Source organism: Parasteatoda tepidariorum, chromosome X1 (genome assembly GCF_043381705.1).
Source record: "Parasteatoda tepidariorum isolate YZ-2023 chromosome X1, CAS_Ptep_4.0, whole genome shotgun sequence".
Lineage (NCBI taxonomy): Eukaryota > Metazoa > Arthropoda > Arachnida > Araneae > Theridiidae > Parasteatoda > Parasteatoda tepidariorum.
Genome location: NC_092214.1, coordinates 54,706,666 through 54,730,865, shown reverse-complemented (window position 1 = coordinate 54,730,865; position 24,200 = coordinate 54,706,666). Strand labels below are relative to the sequence as shown.

At 29.1% G+C, this 24,200-nt stretch overlaps 1 protein-coding gene across 1 annotated transcript; it reads left to right on the top strand.

The window, feature by feature from the left end:
• Positions 1–2,932: 2,932 nt before the first annotated feature.
• Positions 2,933–15,641, top strand: LOC107450109 (steroid receptor RNA activator 1). Its single transcript, XM_016065845.3, has 6 exons — positions 2,933–3,278; positions 4,842–4,961; positions 5,588–5,796; positions 8,032–8,134; positions 11,342–11,412; positions 15,427–15,641. Exons 1-6 carry the CDS (start codon positions 3,260–3,262, stop codon positions 15,526–15,528), a joined length of 624 nt encoding a protein of 207 aa, XP_015921331.1. The 5' UTR covers positions 2,933–3,259; the 3' UTR covers positions 15,529–15,641.
• The last annotated feature ends 8,559 nt before the right edge of the window (positions 15,642–24,200 follow it).

The following is a 24,200-nucleotide window of genomic DNA, read 5'->3' as shown; positions in this document are numbered from 1 at the left end:
TATTTTTTGCATGGAATTATCTTTGGATAAACGAAATTTATGATTGTATTTAAAAAAATTTCAATTCGCTTAATAAATTCTCGAGATATAGCGAAATACGCAAAAAATAAAATTAACATTAAGGGAACACTCATGACAGAACTATTGGTACCATATTTCCCAGATTGCAGCTTCCCCTTATATTTTAGAGGTCAGAAATCTGAATCAGAAAAAAAAAGGTATGTTTATTCTGAGAAAGTACGTTTTTTTGTCCGATTTCGTAACTTAAAATATCGTCTGCACTTATTAACTAGCATATTTGAAGTCACCCTCTCGACACGTTGACGACGACGTCTCGACAAATACTTAGCAAAATACGTCTCGACACGACGCCATTAACACGTTGACTTCCGCGTAAGTTTACAATGAAATCTCCTTCAGGCTACAAGTACCGCTATGCAAAGCATATTCTGCTATGTACTTCCTCCGATATTTTGATAATGCGAGTCTCTGACGGTCACAAGAATAATATCTCACTCCGTTTGTTTCCGTGGTATCATGTCTGTTTATTTGTGTCCGTTGCTTCGCCTCTGTTTCTCATCTCAGCTGATGAGTTTGAATCTTTGCCGATAGGAGTATAACTTAAAATCTTTACTCTAATTCATTGAATTCGCGCGCAGGTCGTCGGGCTACCGAAGCGGGGGTGCCATCCCCTCCGCAGAGGATCAAAAATGTGATGGCATGTCTTCGGATCATCCTCCGGGATGTTTCCCAGACCGTCGCCAATAGCCCATTGTGCAGCTCCAGTGCGACGTAAATTAACAACAACAACTAATTCATTGAAATTTTGAAACGAAAAATGGAAAACTTATTTCTTAGAAAGTCAAATAGTGAACAGAAAGCTTTTACGAGGCTCACAATTATTTTCTTAGTAAATTATTATTGTATTACTTTTATAACAATTCAATAGTTTTATTACTTCCTGTGAAATATCTTTTATACATACGAGTATCCTTCGCAAGTAGTCAAATAAGTGTCATCCCAATACGGGTAACGCAGCCGAATCAAAAACTTTGCTGTCACTCGAATATGAATGACGCGGCATTCAACGTGTTAAGATTGAGTTCTAGAACTTGAAAATTCAAACAGTTTTTGATTTGTTTATGAGTGTTAAACTCCATAACCTTGCAATTTTGAACTCCTGGATTAACTCATCCTAGGACGAACACTAGCCATTGTAGAAGAATTTTCGATCGAACTAGCCCGCATATGCGTTACATGAAGAGGAAAACCTCCCTTGGTTAGCTTGAAGGCACGGGGGTTCTTCCTCATGATCCGTCTGCCAATGAAGATATTTTACATCACTATAGTCGGTGCTAGCCAGGAACAGAATTCGTATCTACCACCTATTGCCGGGAGTCATATTCAGATCACACCATTGAGAGACTATCCTATTTTAACAATATTTTAAGTTATGTGCGGGTATTTTCAAAAAATATGACGAAAGTGTAAAAATTCACGAAAAGTCCACCCTTATATTTATGTTTTCAAAATATTTCCAATAAATATTTCAAGTTATGTAGAGAAATTTTCAGAAAACGTTACGTCCAAATTTTAATAATAAATTAGTTTAAACTTTATCCCTCATTATTAAAAATTCACAAAACGTTCAACTGCCCAACCTTACGTTTACGAACTTGTGCTGGACAAATTATAATTCTTTAAGAAATTTTCTATTCATATTTTAAGTCATACATAGGCATTTTCAGATAATTTTTCATACATATATTTTATTATGAAACTGGTCTCAAATAAGTCCTGTAATGCAAAAAATGATTTTAAAAAATCAGAGCGTATTTACTCATATGTTAAAGCTAAATATGTGTTTGAATTTACTTGTTTTTGGCAAAAAACGAATTGTTTGGAAAAATTTTTATAAATATTTCCAGTTATATATGGGCCTATGCCAGTTACACTAAAGAAATGTTTTAACAATTTTGAAAGTTTAGATATTTTTTAAAATTTATTTCTAATATGGAAAACTGAATTTTCTATTTGATACGTAAGATAGTTTGCATGGTTCTTTAACTCAGTAGCATTTTTTTAGCATTATTTAAACTAGAATGAATAAATTGTGAAAAAAACTCCTTACTTAAAAATTTCTTGTTTCAAATTTTTTCGTGTCTATAAACATATTTGGAGTTTATATTAAATTTTTTAAAAATAACATAATTTTTAATAAAACAATATAAATAATAGTAATAATTCTGGTAAAAATTAATTTTGGTTTTAATCTCAAGTAAGATATAAAATGGGTGACTGTTGTGACTTTTAATAAACTATTTTCATTTAAATTAAAATTTTTCTGCTCAAAATATTTCTTTTTTTTTTACTTAAATACTGCTATTTTACATGAGTGTTATGAAATATACTCGTTGAACCTTTGCTTAGCAAAATTTTGCTTTTTAGGAAATTTAATGTTAGGCAAATCATATTTCCAAATTTATTTTTTTTTCTTCATCAAAATGTAACTTTCGTTGCTTCTTGAATTAGAAGAAAAATATATTTCGAATTAAATATAGCAAAAATGTTAATTAGAATTTTATTGCTGAATTTTATTATTTTTTGTTTTGTTTTTTCTAAATTAATTTCAAGTAGTGTAAATTATTCTCATATTAACTATTGGAACTGAAAATTACAAAAGAAAGCGTCGTGGAATTAAAAAAATTTTTTTATGGCAATTAAATACGAAACTTATTAAGAAAAGGGAAAATATCGCAGTACATTCCTGTGCTTCCTGTACAACTAAGAATAGGGAGAGTGGCAAAAGGGTAATATCAAGACATGGAACCAGTCTTCTTCCCAGATGGCGTATCCAAGCGTTAATTGCTTATTTCTGTGCAGTAGAGATTCTTTGCAGTTCTCAAAGTAAGTGAAAAGCCAAATATTCTTTACGTTAAATATTAACGATTTGGTGTTTTGCCACTGGAATCACAACACTTTGTTCTTGTTGTTATTATGCTAATTTAGTTCTATCAGCTGGAGTTTTAAGATTTACAATTTTACTGGTCACTCATATAATTTTAATTGTGTCAATCATTAAGTTTATCATTGTTTATTATTTTTAATGGAAATTCTCTGTTGTAAATCGTAAAACAAAAAAGAAAAACGGCTGCTCATGTCATACAAACTAAACACATCAGATTTAAACGTGCCACGAAAGCGAATCAAGGAAAATTATTAGATAGCTATTTTGTTATGTTAATCTCCCTGTAAAAATATGAATCCGAGTGTATCAGGTGTGTAGCTTTTTTCAATCTGTAGAGAAAAAAAATCATAGTAATTTTATCTAATGATTAAAAAAAAATTATAATGAACTTAATTTTCAACATGTTATTCCTGAATTAATTGAACAAGAAGTTTCAACATTTTAACATCAACTTTAAAATTGCCATAAGTGTTTTGATGTTTCGTACCTTTTTGTCTTATTTATTTGTCTAATATTAGGTAAATTTTGCAACACTTCCTAATCCTTATAAAACATTTTTTAATGCAAAATTCTATAAGTGAAGCTTGTTCAGAAGAAATTAATATTTTCTTAATAGTAAAATTGCTATTTATTAAAAGCTTAGAGTTGTTAGGAGCAGAAAAATGGCAGGGGTAGGCTACTTTTGGCTCTCAATAGTTTTTAATGCATTTTGACTGGTCCAAACAGCCCAAAACGATTAAACACAACATGAAATTATATGGAAATATCCCCTTCTTGACAGATATATTCTCGACTGCTTTCAAATGTCACGGGGGAGGAAGTTGAAAAATTAATAGTTAAAATCATATTTTACATCAAAGAATTTTTCTGATAGATATTTTTGTTCAGGGGTTTGCCCCTTTATTTAATTATAACTGCTCTGATTTAAATATTGTGGTATATTAAATTATGAGCTATATCTATTCTAAAAACGTGCTTATTATCCAAACTACTTGTAATTTGTATATTATGGCCAAATCAGTTGTGAGTACAGATGCTCATCAGATAATGTGATATTTCTTTATCATTTTCTAATTGATTTGCTCTTTTTCAAATGAAGTTACTTAAAATCTAAGTTACACATAAGTTTTATGAGTTCAAAGAAGAAATTCATTGTGGGCCTCTGCTTAAAGAACACAAAAAGCCTAATTTTCATATTTTGTAAACTTTAGTAAAAAGCCTTATTCAAAATAATAGTTTCTATTTTTGCTATAGAAATATAAATTTTTATTAACATTTTAAATTATTAACTTCTAATTGTTTAGTTAGTTTTTATTTCTGTTGAGAATTTAATGTTTATTGAATTATATTATTATTTATTTTGTAAAATTTTCTAATAATAATGATACAATGAAGAAATTATGTGTGTTTTGTTTAAAATAAAACTTCAATTACTAAACATTATGTTTTTTGTAAAAAATTATGACCATGCTGTCAGCAACACCCACCTCCTACACAGCAATCTTTTCCCCTTCTTTTGAGTGCTACACAGCCTTACATTTTAATACAAATTTTCTTTTCTTCAGGAAGCTATTTTAAGTTTATTTGTAATAAGTTTTATTTACATAAGTTTTATTAAGTATCTTTTTGAATTTTACCTTTATAATTATATATTTGTTATACATTGTGTGAATATTATCAAATGTTTATTTATAGATTGTTCTTAAACTGATCCACCGGAAAGCTTTTTTTTGTTTAAAATTTTCTCTTCTTTAGGAAACTATCTTAAAATGATGTGTAATAAGCTTTATTAACATCATCTTTTAAAATTTTGCATTTATAATGAATGTAATTTTTATACATTTGGTAAATATTATCTAATGTTTTTCTATAGATCGTTCCTGGAATGATCCACCTGTGGTGAAGTATGAAATCACTAACACGGCAAAAAAACACCATCTGTTAAATAAACGGGTTGTTGAGAATGAAACAAAGCACCAAGCATCAGCATCAAGTTAGTAGTTCTTATTCCAAAATTCTTCATTTCATAATGCCAAAATCCAATAGGCTGCTGTATAGGGTTGGTAAAAAATTGTGAATATTTTTAAAATAACAGATTGTTTAATATTGAATCAGTTTTTTTATTATATTTATTTATTTACCAATCAAAACTCGAATTAGATACATTAATAATTCTTGAAATTATTTAACAGCAATACATTTTATACTTAATTAGAACTTTTGATATTATTGTAAAAAAAATTCCATGGATCTCTGATTTTAAATTTAATTAAAGAATTGTAACATATAATCAATCTAGCATCTTGGAACAGATTTATGCATTAAGTGCATTTCTACTAACTTGCATCACATTAACTGGTTATGAGGCAATGAAAGTTTTTTGTCTATATTTTTTTTTCTTCACTTTTATCAGATCATTCAAGTTTCTTAAATACAACAATGAGGAAAGGCTGATTAACTGCCCCTTCAGAGTGCTAAATGCTTGATTAGTTAAAAGTTAAATATATTGTGTATTTTACCTTGTTATATTGATTCTGCCTTTAAATTTTTTTTTTAAATGTCGTTTTTGCCATTTATGGTTTGTTAAAAATTATGTTTATTGTCAGTTTTCTTTTTAAGGCAATAAAATTGAGCTTTCTGACTCAGAATGCAAGAGTTATATCTCTGATATCTCTGAAAAGGAGTTTCCTGTAGCTTGTGAAGATAATGAGACATCAGAGAACTTAGTAAAAAGATCTGAAACTTTACCTTTAAGTGATGAAGAAACTTTGTCATATGTAGTTAGGACTTTACAGAAAATTTTGGATGAAACTGCAGATAAATCTGAAGTAACTAAGATCCATTTCTTACGTTAATTAAATTTGTAACTTGTTTGTTTGCTAACACAACTGTAAAAGACACTGAACTAAAAAAAGATACAACTACTGAAAGATACAAGTAAAACAAATTTTTCAAATGGGAAGGTATTTTTCAAATATACTCTGACTATTGAGTGAAAGCAACTGCATAAAAATTACTTAAATTTTGTCACTAGAAGTTTTATAAACAGAAAGTAGAGTTGTGTGAAACTTTATAGGCTAATTTGTTTAGATTGCATAAAATTACAAGAGGAAACTTCAAATTCATTAACTAAAGATTAATTTATTTAAAAAATATTTGAATTAAAATTATTCCTTCATTATTAAATAAGAAATAAAGTGTTATTCTAAAGACAATAAAAAGTAATATAATAAATAAGCTAGAATTTTTTTTTCAAAGAAAAAAGCTATTTCCAAAATAAAGAAATATTGCAAAAGCATGTGATATAGTAAAAACAAAGTTAAGTTGACAAATAACATTTTTAAGTTTTTACAAAAAAATTAAATAAAAAATTTGAAATGAAAGTGTTCATCAAATTATTATTTTTAAAATAGTGTCTGATCACATAAAAGGAAACTATAAAGCTGAAAACTATATGTTTTTCAATAAAAGAATAAATTGTTATTAAAAAATTTTAAATCTCATTAAAATACCTTCAACTAAAATTTTTATTGAATTATAAAATCATCATTCCTTTTACCTCTTCAGCTGGCAGGCAGCTAAAGCAAGAAGTGCTTTTCCATTTCCAGGCCCTGACACTTCAAGTTTATATGAACTAATAACTCAGCGGCGCGGCAGCCCATAGAGGGCCAAGGCCTACTGTGCCTATCTCAGTTTTCTTGACCATGGGTTCTGGGGTGCAGGAGCAGATGTTCCGGTCCGGTGGTCAGCCGAACTCGGAACCCCCAGTGTTTAGTTCCCAAGCATACTTGGTACTCATTTATCGACCCACTGAAGGGATGAAAGGCTGAGTCAACCTTGCCCGGCCTGAGGATCGAACCCAGGACCTGGGAGCGCAAAGCGCTACCACTCAGCCACCGGGCGTCATATGAACTAATAGGAGATGTTATATAAGAGTACAGTATTGAGATCATATCTGAGTGATCTTGGACAGGTAGAGTCAGATAGGCTCATTTCATACATGATATTGAGGGCTGTGAAGGGAGAATCCTTCAATCAAATATATGTGATCACAGTACTGAAGGAGTAAAACAGTGTTGCACTGTAAATATCCTCTAGTTATTTTAAAAAATATTACTATTTGTCTTATTAATATTTAAACCCTAAATTCTATATTTTCCTTTAAGTAATAAGCACAATCACTAATTCACAACTACAACAATCGCCAGAAGTTTATTAAATATAAAACTTTTAGAAGCAAACATTTATGAAAAAGGTATTGTTGGTGGTTATTAGTGATGAATAAATTTCCATTCTCATTTTAAAACTGTTATTTACCTTTTTTTTTGAAAAACAAAAGAAAAATTGCTAGCACAATTGCTGGCTTTTTCTTAAAGACCATTTTGTAATACAAAACTTCTAATTTGTATCTGTATCATTTTAAAAATCTTAGTAGCTAATATAATAGTATACCCTCTTAATTTAATCTTGAATATACTTCCACTCTTTCTGTAACAACACTTTTCACATCACTGCATTCTGTAACAGCACTTTTAATTCCCTAAGAAAGTTAGGGCCAATATTTGTTCAGTGTTAACTAACTTGATAATTAACTGGCTTTATAGCTAAAGTAAGACACTAATAAATAATTTATTGGAAAACATTATATTTAAAATATATTTTAAAAGGCAAACCCAATTTTTCAGCAAAAGAAAGTTTTCCTTTTTTTTCTTTCTACTTTTAAATTGTTACAAGTTCAATACAATTAATCAAATTGTTACAATTTAATATAGGTGAAATACTTTTTTAGCTCATTTAATGTTAGTTTGTAAAAGTTAAAAAATCTATTCAAACACTGTAAAATATTTCTCACTGAATCTGAATTCTCACAATTCTTTTGAATACTGCTTTGTAAAGGCAAAATTTTAAACAAGTGGGGATTTTTATAAACTTTAAATTTGATTGCTTTTTAAATTAAATCATACCCTTTGGTAATTTTAATAGCTTTTGTATTTAGTGCAGTCTGTATTAGTCTATTTGGCTTGGATACTAATATATTCTCTTTTTCATTTATTAATTTTTAGAAAACAACAAAAGATGTAAACAAGAGGATTGATATTATGAAAGATTTTTGGAATTCAAAGCTTAGTAAAGAAGTTAAGAATAAAATGTTTGAACTTGCTCAAGGTATGATATGAATTATTCCAATTAACTATTTATTTTTATTATTGCAAAAGTTCATGTTAGTTATTGTAAAGTGTGTGTTATTGTTAGTTATGTACCTAGTATTTATTAAAAATCCCACTGACAGCATCATCAAATTACAATAGTACGTAAATTTTACCCATGGAACGTTTTTTTTCTGCTTTGGGGGAATTAAATATAAATGTTTTTTTTTTTTTAAATATTGCACTTGGTATTTTTTACATGCTGTTTTGCTAAATTGCTGACCTGAAATGTATGCACTTTTCAGAGACAATATTTTTCTTTATTGATAGTAAAGTAACAATTGTAAAAAAAATTTTTACCACTAGAATATAAAAACTTTACGATATGTTTTTCAGTCTGTATATGTCTGCAGTTTACTACAATATTTTAATTCTGCTTTTTTTAAAAATATTATAAAAGAATTGAGTTGGTAGTTAAATTAATATAACTGCTTTTAATTATATTATACTTAATTTATTGTAGTTTGTGTATTATCAGATATTCATTATTTTAAAGATTTATGATGTATGCATTGAAATTTATTTATTTATTTTTTAATTTTTTTAAGTGAGTGTTTTTTATATGAAGGCAAAAGTAGCTTTGTTATCAATTTTGTTGTCAGTACGGTTTTCTTAAATGCATAAAAAGCATAATTTTGCTATGTTTTTATGAAACAGTGAAAACAAACTGTTTTTGCATTATAAATATATTGTAAAAAGCATATAAAATACAGCCTGCTGAACAGTCAACTTGCAGCATGTAAAAAACAGCCTGCTTAATAGTCAATTAAAGCTCATTAGAATTGGAATAATGGAACTGTTTCTAAAGAAAATATTGCACATTTAATTTGTTTTTTAATTTTATTGTACTGAAATTATAAAATTATTCATAAACTAAATTGCAATGTTTTTAATTTAATTTAAAAATATCAAAATTTCTGTAAAGTTATTTTAAATAAAACATTTTATTTTTGCTTTATGGAATTTTGAAAATTATTTTAATGAATTTTTAAATAAATGAAATATTTTGAAGAAAAAAAAAAGACATAGAAGCTATCTAAGTAAATTTATAAATTTTTGATAAAATTTAGATCAAAGTTTAATTTGAGAGTACCTAATCTTATAAAACATTTCACACAAATTTAAATTTTTTAATTTATTTTTTAAGAAATGTATAAATCTTTTATTTCTACTATCAATAAATGCTACCACTCTCTGGCCATCTCAAGATGAGCACTGGGTAGGTTAACTGAGCGTGCTCATTCTGTGGAACATTTGCAGGGTGGATCAGCTGCTGAAATTACTTCAAAATTAAAATTCTGTTTCAAGCTGCTATAAAATACTGTTTTTTTCTCAAAATTGCTCCAAGCTGTTCCAAAACTCTGTTATTCGTTGAGTAAAAAGTCCAAAAATAATACCTTAACCTTCAGCATACATGTGTTGTACTGATATTCTTTTTAAAATATCGGAATTGGAAAAAAACATGTGGAAGTGGCCAATAAATATAATTGTAAATTGTGTGATTAGGCAGGTCAAATAAATTGTTAAGGAATAGTTGTTACTCAAATGTGAAGTTCAGAAGTCTTAATAATGTTGTGTGTTACATGTTATTAAGAATGTGTATAAGCCTGTAGAAATGAATTCTAAAGGGATATTATTTTCACAAGAAACCCATTAAGTAAATTTTTTCAGTTATATATTTATTTAAGGAATGCATTGTTGTATATATATTAAATTTTTTTAATTATTTAATAATGCATTTTTTCCCAAGCTCTATCAAATATGATATAAAATGTTAAATTTATGTGCTCAAAAATCTGTCTTTTAATTTTTTGATGTACTGTGTATCATAGAACTTTGATCATTTTTCATGGGACCATTCATTGTGAACTATAGATACAGGAAAGTAACGAATGTGGGTCAACATAAAATAATGATTTGTAGAAGTATGAAAAGTGCTGAAGGAGTAATGGACTTGAAAATTATTAAAATTACAATAAGTTTAAAGGTTTTTAATTAAAGAAATTATGCGCTTACTGTGAAAATACTTGCAATGCAAAAGGGAGTTTAATAGACATTTTTTGTTTGAAAATTATAGAAATTTTGTTTTAAACACACTCTTTTTGTCTCAGCACAAACAAAAAATTCTTAACATTTGCAACAGATTACTGTTCTTTTTATTTAAATTTGTGTAAATATAGAAAGTTTTTAAAATTTTCAATGGTTTTGAGACCTTCTACAGATATAGGCCCTGGTGGTTGTTCTGTATCATCGATCCTATTTTGCACATCTTCAGTTTCTACACACCATTTTTCAACAGACAACACACAAGTTTAAATTTTTAATTAACTGAGGCATACACATCTAATGCAATGTTTAAGTTTTTTTTCAGCCCAAACTGTTATAAATCCTGTTACAAACTTTTTTTAATTAATTTTTAAATCAGCAAATTTTTAATTACTTAAGAAACTTTGGTATTGTGTACCTACATTAAAGTGTATGGTATTGTGTTTTTTATGTTGTGTGATGTATCTTCAGAAAAGTTTTTGTTGTCTTAATTTGGAAAGGTGTTTAACATGCCTGCTTTAGAGTTGTCATATTTGAAGAAAGTTAAGAAACAGAAAACTACCCATTTAATATCTGTTACATGTTTAAATTAATTTCAATCATAGAATTAGTAATTTTTTGTTGTTGTATTAAATTTTCTTAATTTGTAACGGCTCTTCAAGATTTTAAAATATTTATTTTTACCATTTATTCTTAACACTTGCTTTGTAAATGAGAGAGAATTAATATGAAATTCTTCTTGCAAAACTACTTATACTTCAAAGATCAGATGAGTCAGTCGAATGACCTTTTTTTCCCTTTTCATCTATGCTTTTGCTTAAATCTAAAAGTATATTTTATTTGTTAAACTTCATTACTTCACATCAAAATAAAGACAGGAGGAATAGAAGTAAAGTTGTTTATAAAATATAATTTAAATTGATTAGTCGTAAAAAAATGATTAATTATTTTAAGCAGCTTCATTTTTTTATTTATTGTGGATTAAGTATTTGACTGTCACAAAAATTACCTAAGTTGTTAATTTTTATTATTTATTTATTAATTTGAAGTAAATGTTTTTAAAGCTTTAAACTTATTTTGCTTGTTTATTTCAATTTGTTTAAATAAACTACTTTTTCAGAGCTAGAAAAGGGTAATATTGATGCAGCATTAAAAATACAATGGTCATTAATGATGGAAAATGTGAGAGAGGTAAATTTTTTTTTTCTCTGCAATTTTGTTTACAACCTGCAGTTGCAAAAATATTGTCTTTAAAATTTACCAAAACATTATTGTGATTCATTATGAGAAAGTAGAAATTGAAGTGAAATATTTTTATTAATTTTTTCTATAAGAAAGTGTTCAACATAATTCTTTCTTTCAACACCATTAAATCCTCTGAAAAGTTTTAAATCAAACTTTAACCAGCCATTTTTTAGAAAATTTGTACAACCATTTTGAAATGTACTTTATATTTGCTTGTATTTTATCCTAAGAGCTGTTTGCTTTAAGGTTCTTTAAAAACACAGAAAACCAACTGGATATTTAAAATTTAGCAGTTAATTTTAATTTCATAAATTTTTTAGAATTTAATATATCTTTTAGAGTAGTTAAAACTTGACCAAACAAATATGTTAGACATCATATATTAGTCTGTTAATATTTCATATTTTCTGTTCTTTCTTAACCTGAATTAAATATTTTTATATTATATTACTTTGTAGAGAGTTTATATTTAATTTTTATAAAAAACTTCAGATAAGAAAATTCTAAAAATTGAAAAACTTGGATATTCATTTAATTTTCTAATCCTTTTTTTTTTAAATCTTTTTTTTTTTTGAGTAGGTGTCGAAAATAATAAAAAATAAACAAAAAAGGCTGTCAAATCTTGTTAATATGAATGAAATCAATAGTAAAAAATATATAATTATGTTTTCAAGGAAAACAGCAGGCCCTTAAAATAGAATTTAGTTATAATTTTTTCATTTGATCAAAAATTTTCTTTAATCCTTTTAAATAAGCACTGAGAGCATATTCAAATCATCAAATTCTATAGAAACATTAATTTTTTTTTATTCTGTATTCATTAAAAAAGATTTTTATATGATACTAGATTTCTTTTCTTAGAGAGTAATTCTTAGAGAGTAATTTTTTAATTATTTTAAACAAAGGGTATTGAAAAGAAGCTGTAAATTGCTGCAGTCTTTAAATTTAATAAAATATCAGAAAATATGTCTTAAGTGCAGTTATTACAAAATTCTATTTATATAAAGCTTATGTAATGTTAATGTTATCATATACGCATAGCCTTCAAATTTACTTTTTTTAAACTAACTTTAATTTGAAAAAAAAAAAGAAAACATATTACAGAACTACTTAGAAAAATTTATTATTTTTTTGTCATATAAAAAATTTTTTTTACCAGTAGGTATGAGTAGTCTCATACATATATCTGATCTGATGTGCATTAAACTTTTGATGTATAGTAAAAGCTTGATATAACAAATGTGGCATGTTTCATGAAGTTTGCCACTATTTCAACAAGTTTCCAAGTCAATTTCAAAATGCTAATATTAAAAATACATAAGTTAAATGTTTATAATGAGCTAAAAATTACTAGCCTTCTGTTATAGCAATTTTTTTAGGGAGAAACATTTGTTGCTGTTCAAATTAAAAATATTTTATGAAAAAAGAGCAAAATAGAAGATATTTTTATTCTTTTGTGTTATCTATACAGAACAGGGATAAACAGACTTCATTTCACCTATATGCTTATCCCTTTATATTTATAAAGCTATGAAAGGGCATCCACTGGCTATATCTTCCTCCTTAGAAATAATTTTTTTTTTATCTTCAAATTTTAAGAATCCTGACCTACACTTCAAAAAATTCGACTTTTGTTGACCACATTCCTAATCTATCCCTTTTTGACAGCTTATTGAAATCAGTATTCAGTGTTATCAATAATGTAAAAGCTATTGTTCTTCATTTAATATATTGCAAAAATGCTCAGTCCATTCAGGCAATTACAGTTTACTCTAGATATGTATTTAAATCCAATTACTAGTTGTTAATATTTTAAATCAAAATAATTGCAATAGGAAAATGTGTCTATTTCATCTTTTGGTCTTCAATTATTGCTGTTTTAACTTTAAATATGTGTATTTGCTCGTGAAAACCTCACTGTAACAGCAATTCTATCTGCTATTGTGAATTGTCTTTATAATAGGCTTTTATTGTTTATTGTTAATATATCTGATGATATTTTATGCCAATTAGATTATAGGCAAATATCAGGATTTTTATATAAATATCCTGATATTTGCAAATTTTGATTTTACTGTCTTATCTGATGTCTTATCTTTTGGCCAAGCATTCTTTTTGAAAAAATTTAACACACATTTTAAATTACATTAATAAAATCTGGTGGTAAGTCCAGATTATTATGTAAACAAAAATTTTATTTACTTTGACTATAGTTTCTGATGGATTTGATGTTTTATACATATATAATTGTTAAATAAAATAATGTGATAATCAGCATGCAATGTTCACATTTTTTTTAAAAAAAAGTTCTAAGCATTTAATTTATGTGCTTGCCTAAAAGATTAGCCATGCATGTCTCCCTCAAAATTTAATAACGATATAATTTTAAAAGAGTAATTTTTTGATGTTGAGTTTCAAAATTTTTGTTCTATCTTGTATGAATTTAAATTTGTATAAGCCCAAATTACTTTCCATTTTAATCGTTTTAGATCTACAGTTCTTCTTCTGCACTATAGTGTTTATATTTTTAAATATGCCAAAAATCTTAAAGGGGATTTGAAAAATAAGTAATGGAACACATCCTAGGAAACTTAATACTCTACTCCTTAAAGATAGCAGATTCCTGTTAGCAAAATTATAACCAAACTTTAAAAACAAATATGTGCAATTAATTTTCTTCTTAATTGCTGAGGAAGAAAATTAGAATTATTCTGAGTATCAAATTACAATATTGTGTTTTCTTGATGCAGGTGTTTGATCAATCTATATCAAAAGCATTGATAGCTCTATTCTGGTTTTGAAGTTCTTTATTTTGCCTATCAATAGATGAATCATTTTGAATGTACTTATTAATAGAGGAATAAAGATATAGAGAATTCATATTTTAAATATATATTTAAAATATGAATTACTTATAGTTAAAAGGGATCCAGTCTTAAGAACCAGTAATTTCAGAAGTCTATCAAAATAGTTGACCTATGTGATCTATGCTTTGGATTCTTAAGCAACATTCAGTATTGTCTCATGGCTCCTCATTCATTTAATATTTTTTGCAGTATACTATTTTTTAGTTACACACACACACATATATATATATGTATTTTTCATGAGTGGGCTACGAATTAGAAACTTTGAAGTAAGTGAGGAAAATATTTTGTTGTTGAATTGTTCCATAACAAGTCTAGGAATCCAAGAATCTTCAAAAAATTTAATGCAAGATGAGGACTAGAGTTTGTTTCAATCAAGCACCTCACAGTTCAAAAGGTGACTCACGACTATAGAAAGAGTGGTACAGCTTCTGTAGATCTAAGATCCAGAGCACCAGAAGGCAAAATATAAACATAGTTAATGTAACTCATACATTAATACACCAAAGTAACTTAATTGTAATTAAGCAAGTAATTATGTATAATATCTTTATTAATTATCTAAGATAAGATGTAAACAAAGAAAAGTTATCTGCAATCAAAGGTTTTGGGAATTTATTTAGTGCAATTAATGAACTCGTTGTTCATCCCACAAATTTTCAAATCATGGGCTAAATTCGATCTAACTACTTCTTTTTTCTTCAATATTAATTTATGAATGATATTTGCACATAAGAAAAGTAACTGTTGAAAAATCAATTTCCTACAAAGGGAGTGAGAACTATCATAGCTTTTTTCAATTAAAACTAGATATTCATACCTTACATGTATTTATAATGCATAGAAATTTTTTCGAATAGCTGCTGATTACTATTAAATCAATGTAAGATTTGAAGTCATGCCAACCTTTTTCTCACTCCGCAGCACCCATTGTGTTATGGTACACGTTTAGAGAACACCTGACTTTTGTGAAATGTAAATTTTTATCTGGTCCTTAAAAATTTGTAAAAAGTAGTGAAAAGTTTTGTTTTGAAGAAAAAAATTAGAGCCCTGATATGAATTTATAAAAAAATACTTACCATTTTTTTTATAGGTGAAAAGTTGGATGGTTGGTGTAAAACATATAATTGAAATGAAAAAAGAAAAAACTGTTCCTGATAAACTTCAAAATATTGATTCTAGTTCATGTTTGTGACATCATTTTGCTTTACGGTGAATAAATTGTGTTTGTCATCAGTTTCTGAATCTTAAATTGTACAGTTATGTTAAGTCAGCCATTTATTTTTAAATAAATTGTTCTTCAATGCCTTTTTGATGTTATTATTTATTTTAAACAATCTTATATGATTTATTTAAAGTTAAAGAATTGACGGCATTATAAGCAGTGAAGTTTAATGTAAAACTCCAAATCTAGAAAATATTTGAGTTATCTGTAAATTGCCCCACACTTTTTTCAATATTTTTAAACCCCCTTTATTCTTTTACGAAGATTCTCATTTTATCATACCCTGCTATATTACATAAACATATAATAACAATTCAGTAACAACACACCATGTAATAAATCTTGTTTCAAATACTTTTATTTTTTCATGTTTTAATAATATTTGTAAGCAAAACAATAATAATGATATCTGTACTCATTTTGTATTTGTATGAAATAGGATAAAGGTATAAATGTTTAAATTTTAACAAAAATGTGGGGTCATACTTTTTACTATCCATCTTCCTTGATGCGATTTCACAAACCCCTCCAATAATTATATCATATTGGACAGCCCTTTAGTTCAACAAATATAGGAGCCATGTCTTAGCATGTTTTTCAGAGATATGTAAGATAGATTTCATGCAATATTTTTTGCTTGTACTATTAATGTGGCTTTTATTTCAAAGCTTTGTTGCACCCTCTTTATTTTTCTAAGTAATTTGCAGTATAAAATTTTATGCATAAATTTAATAAATATGCTAATTTAATAAGTAGAACGATGCCTCTTGTGATTAAATTGCAGTCTCACTAAATAATTTGTAACTTTTAATTTTTATAAATGATCCAAAAAAAGTTTGAATTGTAATATGTTCCAAATTTTTACATTATTTTAGCTTTTAATTTTATATTATTAAATATAAAATATAAACAAAATGGGTCAAATAGTTTTTGAGAACTGAAAGTTTAAATATGCAAGGTTTTTGGCATATTTTAAAATTTATGTATCTGAAATTATTCTACCAGTTTTGCTCAAATTTTGTATTTTGGCACCTTGCAATTTTTTTTTCTGACTATTAATAAATAGTTGAAAGTAGTTTCATGTATGAAATTGTTTTTGGAAAAGTGAGTTTTATATTTAAATGCAAAAACTTTTCCATTTGCTTAAATTGGTAATATGTAAAAAGTAAAACTAACTTTAAGGGAGCAAAACTTATGACAGCATTCTTGGTTAAACAACAATGTCCTCCAAAAGTTAAGGTACAACCTGTTCTCAGCGTATAAATTTAAAAATGAACCTAGAAACAAGAAAATTGGAGAAAATGTGCGCCAAACAGTTCTTCCTTGATTGCTGCATAGAATTTTACATTAATTCAGGTACAACCATGATTTTTAAAAAAGCGATCTTGACTGTAAATATCCTTTTTAGAAAAAAATTTACCACAGATTTATGTGGAAAATTGTTAAAATGTTGCAAAAAATGAGTTTTTGTCAGGAATATGCCCACTTCGCCTAACTGTAATTCATTGCTGACATCAACGTTCCAGTAGCGGCTTGTATGCCTAGGTGGCCTGAAACATTCTCTATTAGATTCTAGCCTAAAGTCCTGGATATGTAATTCTTCACATTCTGAAAATTCTTGGGCATGATGATGTTCATGTGACTGTGCATTGATGTCCATTAAAAGGAAATTGGAAACAACTCGGTCTCTATAAGAGCAAGAACTGTTCCTTGAATATTTTTCTGTAACCAAACCAGTGACTCTTTAAAACATATGAGGGGATGGGGTCATGTTGCTTTTTAACATGCTTGCTCGAAGCATCAAACTTTCGCTACCGTAATATTTGATTTCTTAGATATTAGAGAGTAAGTATAGGATGCCTGGCCATATGCTCTTTTCATATCAAAGTATCAATCAAGGTCACGTTACCTACCTTATATATATATTTTTTTGATTAAACTAAAGAGATTACCCCAAGCATATGCACGCCACCAGTTAAAAACCAATTTTAGTGATTTGAATGGTTGATTTCAAATATGCTAGTTAATTAGTGCTAACTATAAATTAAGCCAACTTAATTTTTCTTGAATTAACATTAAAATATTTTTTAAACAGATTTGAGTTTTTGATTAACAAAATATGGAGGGATTTTCCAGATTAAGATGCTATGAATCTGAATCCGCCATAAAAAAAAGGCATATTTATTCAGAGTAAAATTGTTTTGTGGTGTTCATTTTGTAACCACGATTTATACGATCTAATTGCATTAATTAATTAGCATTGTTGAAGATGATCCTTCAAATCTTTGAAATTGGCCCTTAGCATGTGAAAATCTGATCTTTAGAACAAAAGTTATTTAGGGTGACATTTCTCTTTTTCTTGTTTTGCTTCTTATTCTTACACACATCTTTAAGTATGTGGAAAGAATTTCTGTAATTCAAAATAGTGCTTAAAATCTGATAATTTGGCTCGTAGATTTCTCCACTCAGCTCCCATTCAAATAATTTCATCTGTAACTGTAAACTGCTTAAAGTAAAAATTAAAGTGGGACATAATGCGAAAATGTTTTAGGTACCGAAAGTGATAACTAAGAAGCGTAGTCATAAATATACTTTTTTTTTTTCTTTTCTTCCAGACGTGGACACGTACCTAGGTTTGCAAAACCCTTAACCATATAGTCCACGTCTGGACGACAGTCTAGCTCGCACAAAACGCGGCACATAAGTAAACCATTACAAAATTCATAACTGCACCACAATTACAAAGCACAATTGCGCAATACAGATGACAATAATGCATATCACATTAGTTAAATTTATTAAAAAAAATAAAATAAAAAAATAAAAAATAAAATAATTTGAAGCAAAGAGAACAATAAATGAAGCGAATTTTGTTATATACATAATAATTGAAAAAAAAGAAGCAAAAAGAAAACAAATAAAGAAAATGTAAACGAGGACGAAATGTATAATGAAGGACAAAATCAAAAACTGTTAAACACTTTCAAGATTACATAAAAAGTCAGGTTTAATTAAAATTTTAATAAGGAGTCGTTTTCTGCTAGAAAATTCATAACGTTAATTAATTTAGAGTTTAATGTTTTATTTGCAAGTAAGTTTTTTTGCCAAATATGTAAATTATTAATGTTTGAAAGCCGTGTATGCCATGATATTGTGTAAAGACAAGTTGATAAGTAATGCTCTGGTGTACCTGGTTGATCACAGGTACAAAGGTTTGTATCCGAGATATGAAGGTAATGAAAGAAAGAAGGAAAAGAGCCGTGACCTGTTAGGAACCAGATGACTTGTTTAATTGGAATTGAATTAAAGTAGTTGACATTATTGATGATGTTAAACAGACGTCTTCCTCTATCGGAATTATTCCATTGGCTTTGCCAATTACTAGATAAAGATTTTTTAAGAGATTGTTTTAGGTGTGAAACAGGGAGAGGAAAGGAATAATTTTTAATGTTTTGTGTTGCTTTTTTGGCCAATTCGTCCGCTCTTTTATTACCTTCTTTATTGTTATACGCTTTAATCCAAGAGATTTGAATCGCGGTGTCCATTAGTGCATGTTGAATGTCTTTGGTTATGAGGTTAGTTGATCCTGCGTCTTTAATTGATGTTATTGAGGCTTTAGAGTCTGACCAGATTATGTAATTTATTTGTCTGTTAAAGTTTGAGTTATTTTTGATGTGTTTTACACATTCTAATATTGCCAATTGTTCGGCCTGAAAAATAGAGTTGTTAATATCCAATGTGAAGGTTTGTGAATGAGCATTGTTAAGAAATGCGAATGCAGTGCCTGTTTCAGTTTTGGAACCGTCTGTGAAGAAGTTGGTATCTTTTCTAAAGTCGTAGTTACCCTGCTCAATTAAAGAGATTTTGTTTTTTATATAATAAGATGGGTGATAAATTGGCACTTTTAATTTATTTTCATAGTCCTGATAATTATAACTTATCTGATGGAAGAATGCATTTTTTTAAATTTGAGTTAATGTTGTTGAGCATGACAAGAGCATAATCTGGTCTGGAAGGGGGGGGGGAATATTTGTTAAAACGTGAAGAGCTGCCGTGGGAGTAGAGTGGTATGCCCTGGTCATATTCAAAAGGAATTTGCGTTGAATCGAAATTAAGGTTCTAGATATCCGGGGTGAGATATTTTTTGCCCAAATATTGCAACATTGTTGCCAAATATTGTCAAATATTGTGTGCTAGAGAGGGGACTATTACTGTGTTATAAATGAGTTTTCTTGCTTTTTGATTTATTCCCCAAGATTTATTATTGATTTTGTAAAGAGAATTGAGAAGAGTGTTTGCCTTTTCTTTAAGGATATTGACATGAAGACCCCAATTCAATTTTTTATCGATTTTAACTCCAAGGTACCTAAAATGATTTGTTTGCTTAATTTTTTCGTTGTTAATTTTGAAGATTGCACCCCTGTTAGTGTTGTAGAAATGTATATAGGCTGTTTTATCAATTGGAAGAGTTAAAGAATTGTTGGTGATCCAATTCTGAATACGATTTAGAGTTAGATTCGATACTTGTTCTAACTGCCTCCTAGAGTTGGCATATGTAAGAATTATCAAGTCGTCTGCAAAGGCTTGTATTATGGAATTTTCAAACTGCATTTTCAAAAAGTTATTAATTACTAAACTCCACGCAGTCGGTCCTATGCAAGACCCTTGTGGGCAGCCTTTTTGAATTGCTTTTGTTACATATCCCCGATTTGTTGCTAAGATGGCTTGCCTGTTCGTATTGATGCTTTCTATTATAAAGCAAAGATTGGATGGGATTTGGTACATTGACAATTCTCTATTAATTAGATCATACTGGATATTGTCAAATGCCACTTTGATGTCGAGCGATATTGCGGCGACGTGTTTGTGATTATTTTTTAAAAGTGATAGGTTATCTTTGAAGTTTTCTAGTGCTATATTGACCGATTTACCAAATCTAAAACCGTATTGTAAATCAGACAGTGCGTTGAGTTTCTCTAAATGAAAATTTAGTCTCTTAACGATTAATTTCTCTAGGAATTTACCCAAACAAGGAAGTAGTGTTATAGGACGATATGAAGATAAAACATTGGGATTTTTGCCTCTTTTAAGAAAAAGTAAAACTTGCCCTTTTTTGAAATGGTCAGGGAAGACTTCCAGAGTGAGACATTTGTTGAAAAAATTTAGGATAAGTGGATCGAAAAACATGAATAAGTTTTTTACAATTATATAATCAATGCCATCTGTGCCTGGTGCTTTTTTGTTGTTTAGTATTCTAAGAAGACGTTGAAGTTCATTGTGGATGAAGGGAGGATCTGGATTTTTATTTTGATAGCTGTATTTGTTTTGCTGGATCACATTGTCATCCGGGAAAAGATTATGAAGAACATTCTTGGCCTCTTCTATTGGACAGTTAGTGTCATAAATCTGAGTTAAGATGGTCGGATAGGAGTTTGTTTTAAAGGATGACTTATAATGAGCTCCATGGGGATTTTTAATGCTTTCACAGAGATATTGCCAACTATTGTACTTTGCTTTGATAATTAGGTTTTTGTATTGTGCTCTTTTTTGCTTGTAAATAGCTTTATATTTTTTAATTTCTTCATCAAAATTTGATCTCTGAAAACGTCTTTTAATTGCTTGTAATTCTTTTTTTGTGGATTGAAAGTAGTGCTGTCCACCAAGAAGTGTTTGTAGCACGATTGAAAAGTTTAAGTTTGTAGGAGTTTTTGCAGCTTAGGAAAATTTTACTAATGAGATTATTTGTACAAATATTAAGATCCATAGGATTTTGTACGTTGTCTAGTTCAATGTTTAGATCTGGAATAAAGTTCGAGAAATGTTTTTTAAATTTATTATGATTTCCAAACTTAGTTTTAAACCTTGTGAAAGAGGAGAACGTATACTTGTTATTGATTTGTAATAAGATATATTTGTGGTCTGAATTACTTTCTATATCCAGAACATTCCAATTAGAAAAAGTTAAAATATCTATGTTATTTGTAAGAGTAAGATCTGGAAAAGATGAGGTTAAAGATGTTACGAAAGTCGGTAATGCTGGTCGTGAATTTAAAATTTTTAAGTTGTTGGATATGATAAAATCTAACAATACTTCTCCCCTTGCGTCGTTGTTTGAATAACCCCAGAAGCTGTGATGTGAATTGAAGTCTCCACAAATTATTGTTGGATAATTGAAGAAGTTTTTTTTACTGTAGTAAATTAGATCTTTCATTAGATTCAAGTCTGATAGAGAATTATAAAATGAGATTAGGATCAAGGGTGAATTATTTGAAGAGTTTATTGATATCGAAACAGAATCTTGAAGAGAATCTATCTGTAGGGGGCTTATTGATTTATTGGGTATAAAAATGCCGGATTTTCCGTTTACTGAAGAAAATAATTTCCAGGAACTCATAGGATACTCCAGGAATGGATAGTCATAAATATACTATATTACAACTGAACTGTAATTGCAAATATGTGAAGGACTTGGAGTGTTTTTTGTGTATAATACCGCAATTTATATGAACAGGGTGGCCACAGAACAGAGAGTTTAATTAAAATACTCAAAAAGTCAGGGAAAATTAATTGAGAAGACGCTATACCACAGAGAAACTTATCATGGCAAATTTTGTTTCATTTCCCTTCTTATTCCGAAATTCCCTTCTTATTCCGAAAAAGTAAAGAGAGTTCAGGTCAACCTAGAGTAAACGAAAAAGTTTCAAATGCTACAAATATATCAAAATGCAAATAATGCTTTCATTTTGATATTTAAAAAGAAAAAAAAAATTTTTAGCTCTTCGAAATTTTATGGTTTACTCTAGGTTCACCTTAACTTATTTTTTTTTATTCTTTAAATTTCTTATGTAAAGGAAACAGAATTGACATTGAAGGCTTTATCTTGCGGTGTAGCGTCCTCTTAGTTTGAGGTACCTAAAGACCTAATTATTTTTTTAGGAAAAGATTGTTTATTTTCAATTTTTATAAACAAGTATAAGTGTTTTGTATTATATTTTAGGCATAAGAATGAGGCCTAAATGAGAAATCAATAATAAAATTTATGCCACCGATTACAAAAATCAGAAAAATTCCATAAAATCAGCAAGAGAATATTTTTCTGAGTGCTTGTGGTCAAGCTTGTGTAGTAATAGGAAATAAAATTCTTTGCATATTATGCTGGTATTTAATAAGAATTGTGGAATATCTAAAAACAATACTATGGAACAGCTCGATGCAAAATAAAATATCACCTTCAGGAAAAAATAGAGCATATCACTGTGACACTAGGACCTTTTATGATTAAAAGTTTATTTTAAATTAAAGAATCATATTTATTCACGAAGCCTGTCTAAAAAGTATCAGACCTTAATTTTTCCCGCTCAAAGTAATGATTCTAAGGCGGCGCCACAGTGCACGGTGGAAGGAGGAACCTTAATGCACATGTTTGAATTTTTTCACAGCGTTCGCCTGTGCAAGTCGCTGACTGGTGTTCACCAAGTAAGGTGCTGTTCGTAGTGTTCGTCGGATTTAGTTTTCTCGCAAGATGACTGAACGTATTGAGCAAAGATACTGCATCAAATTCTGTCAAAAGTTTGGTGATTCTCAAACCAAACAATTCGTAAGATTCAGCAGGTGTTTGGGGAAGAAGCGATGGGTGTAACGCAAATTAAGGAGTGGTTCAACCGATTCAAAGATGGCCGCATATCAGCGGAGAGTGAGCAGTGTTGTGGCAGGCCCCAAACGACTGCTCGGAGTGCAGCTAATGTTGAGAGGTTGCGAAATTTGGTGTTGGAAGATCGTCTTTTGACAGTGCGGGAGATTGCATAAGAGGTTGGAGTGAGTAAAAGTTCTGCACATGCAATTTTGCGTGAAGATTTGAACATGAACCGAGTGGCTGCGAAATTCGTACCCAAGTTGATGTCGCCGGAACAAAGAGACGTCCGTTTTGACGTTGCACAGGACCTTTTGAACACCGCCAACACTGATCCTGTGTTTCTGAACACCGTGATAACTGGAGATGAGTCATGGATGTACGGGTACGACTCAGAAACAAACAGACAGTCGTCGCAATGGAAGCATCCCGATTCTCCAAGGCTGACGAAAGCGCGGCAGGTGCGAAGCAAAATCAAGTTGATTTTGACTGTTTTCTTTGATGTCCGTGGAATTGTGCATCACGAATACGCACCGGAAGGACAAACAATGACAAAGGAGTACTATCAAGATGTTCTCCGGCAACTCCGGGACGCAGTTCGGAGCAAAAGACCAGACATGTGGACGGATCCCAATTGATCCACACTTTCTTAGCTAAACATGGAATTACAGCCATTCGCCAACCTCCCTACTCTCCAGACCTGGTTCCTTGCGACTTCTGGTTGTTTCCAAAATTGAAGACGCCACTGAAAGGATCCCGTTGACGACGGAGTTGAGCACCATTCCAAAAGATGACTTCCCGAGGTGTTTCCAGCAGTGGAAGGATCGGTGGGCTAAGTGTGTGCACGCACAAGGGGCCTACTTTGAAGGGGTTTAGGGTCCCAACTCCGTCAGGTATTTGAAATATTTTTTCGGGCCTAAGGTCGGATACTTTTTAGACATGCCTCGTATCCTTAAAATAATTTTTGTTATTTTGATTTAACTGTAATTAATTTTTTCTTAAAATTTTCATT

What these genes read in the sequence shown, in the direction of transcription:
- LOC107450109 (XM_016065845.3), top strand. An exon ending in GCACCAAGCATCAGCATCAA is followed by an intron (nt 4,962 to 5,587) that starts GTTAGTAGTTCT and finishes TTTCTTTTTAAG; the next exon opens with GCAATAAAATTGAGCTTTCT. An exon ending in AATGTTTGAACTTGCTCAAG is followed by an intron (nt 8,135 to 11,341) that starts GTATGATATGAA and finishes CTACTTTTTCAG; the next exon opens with AGCTAGAAAAGGGTAATATT.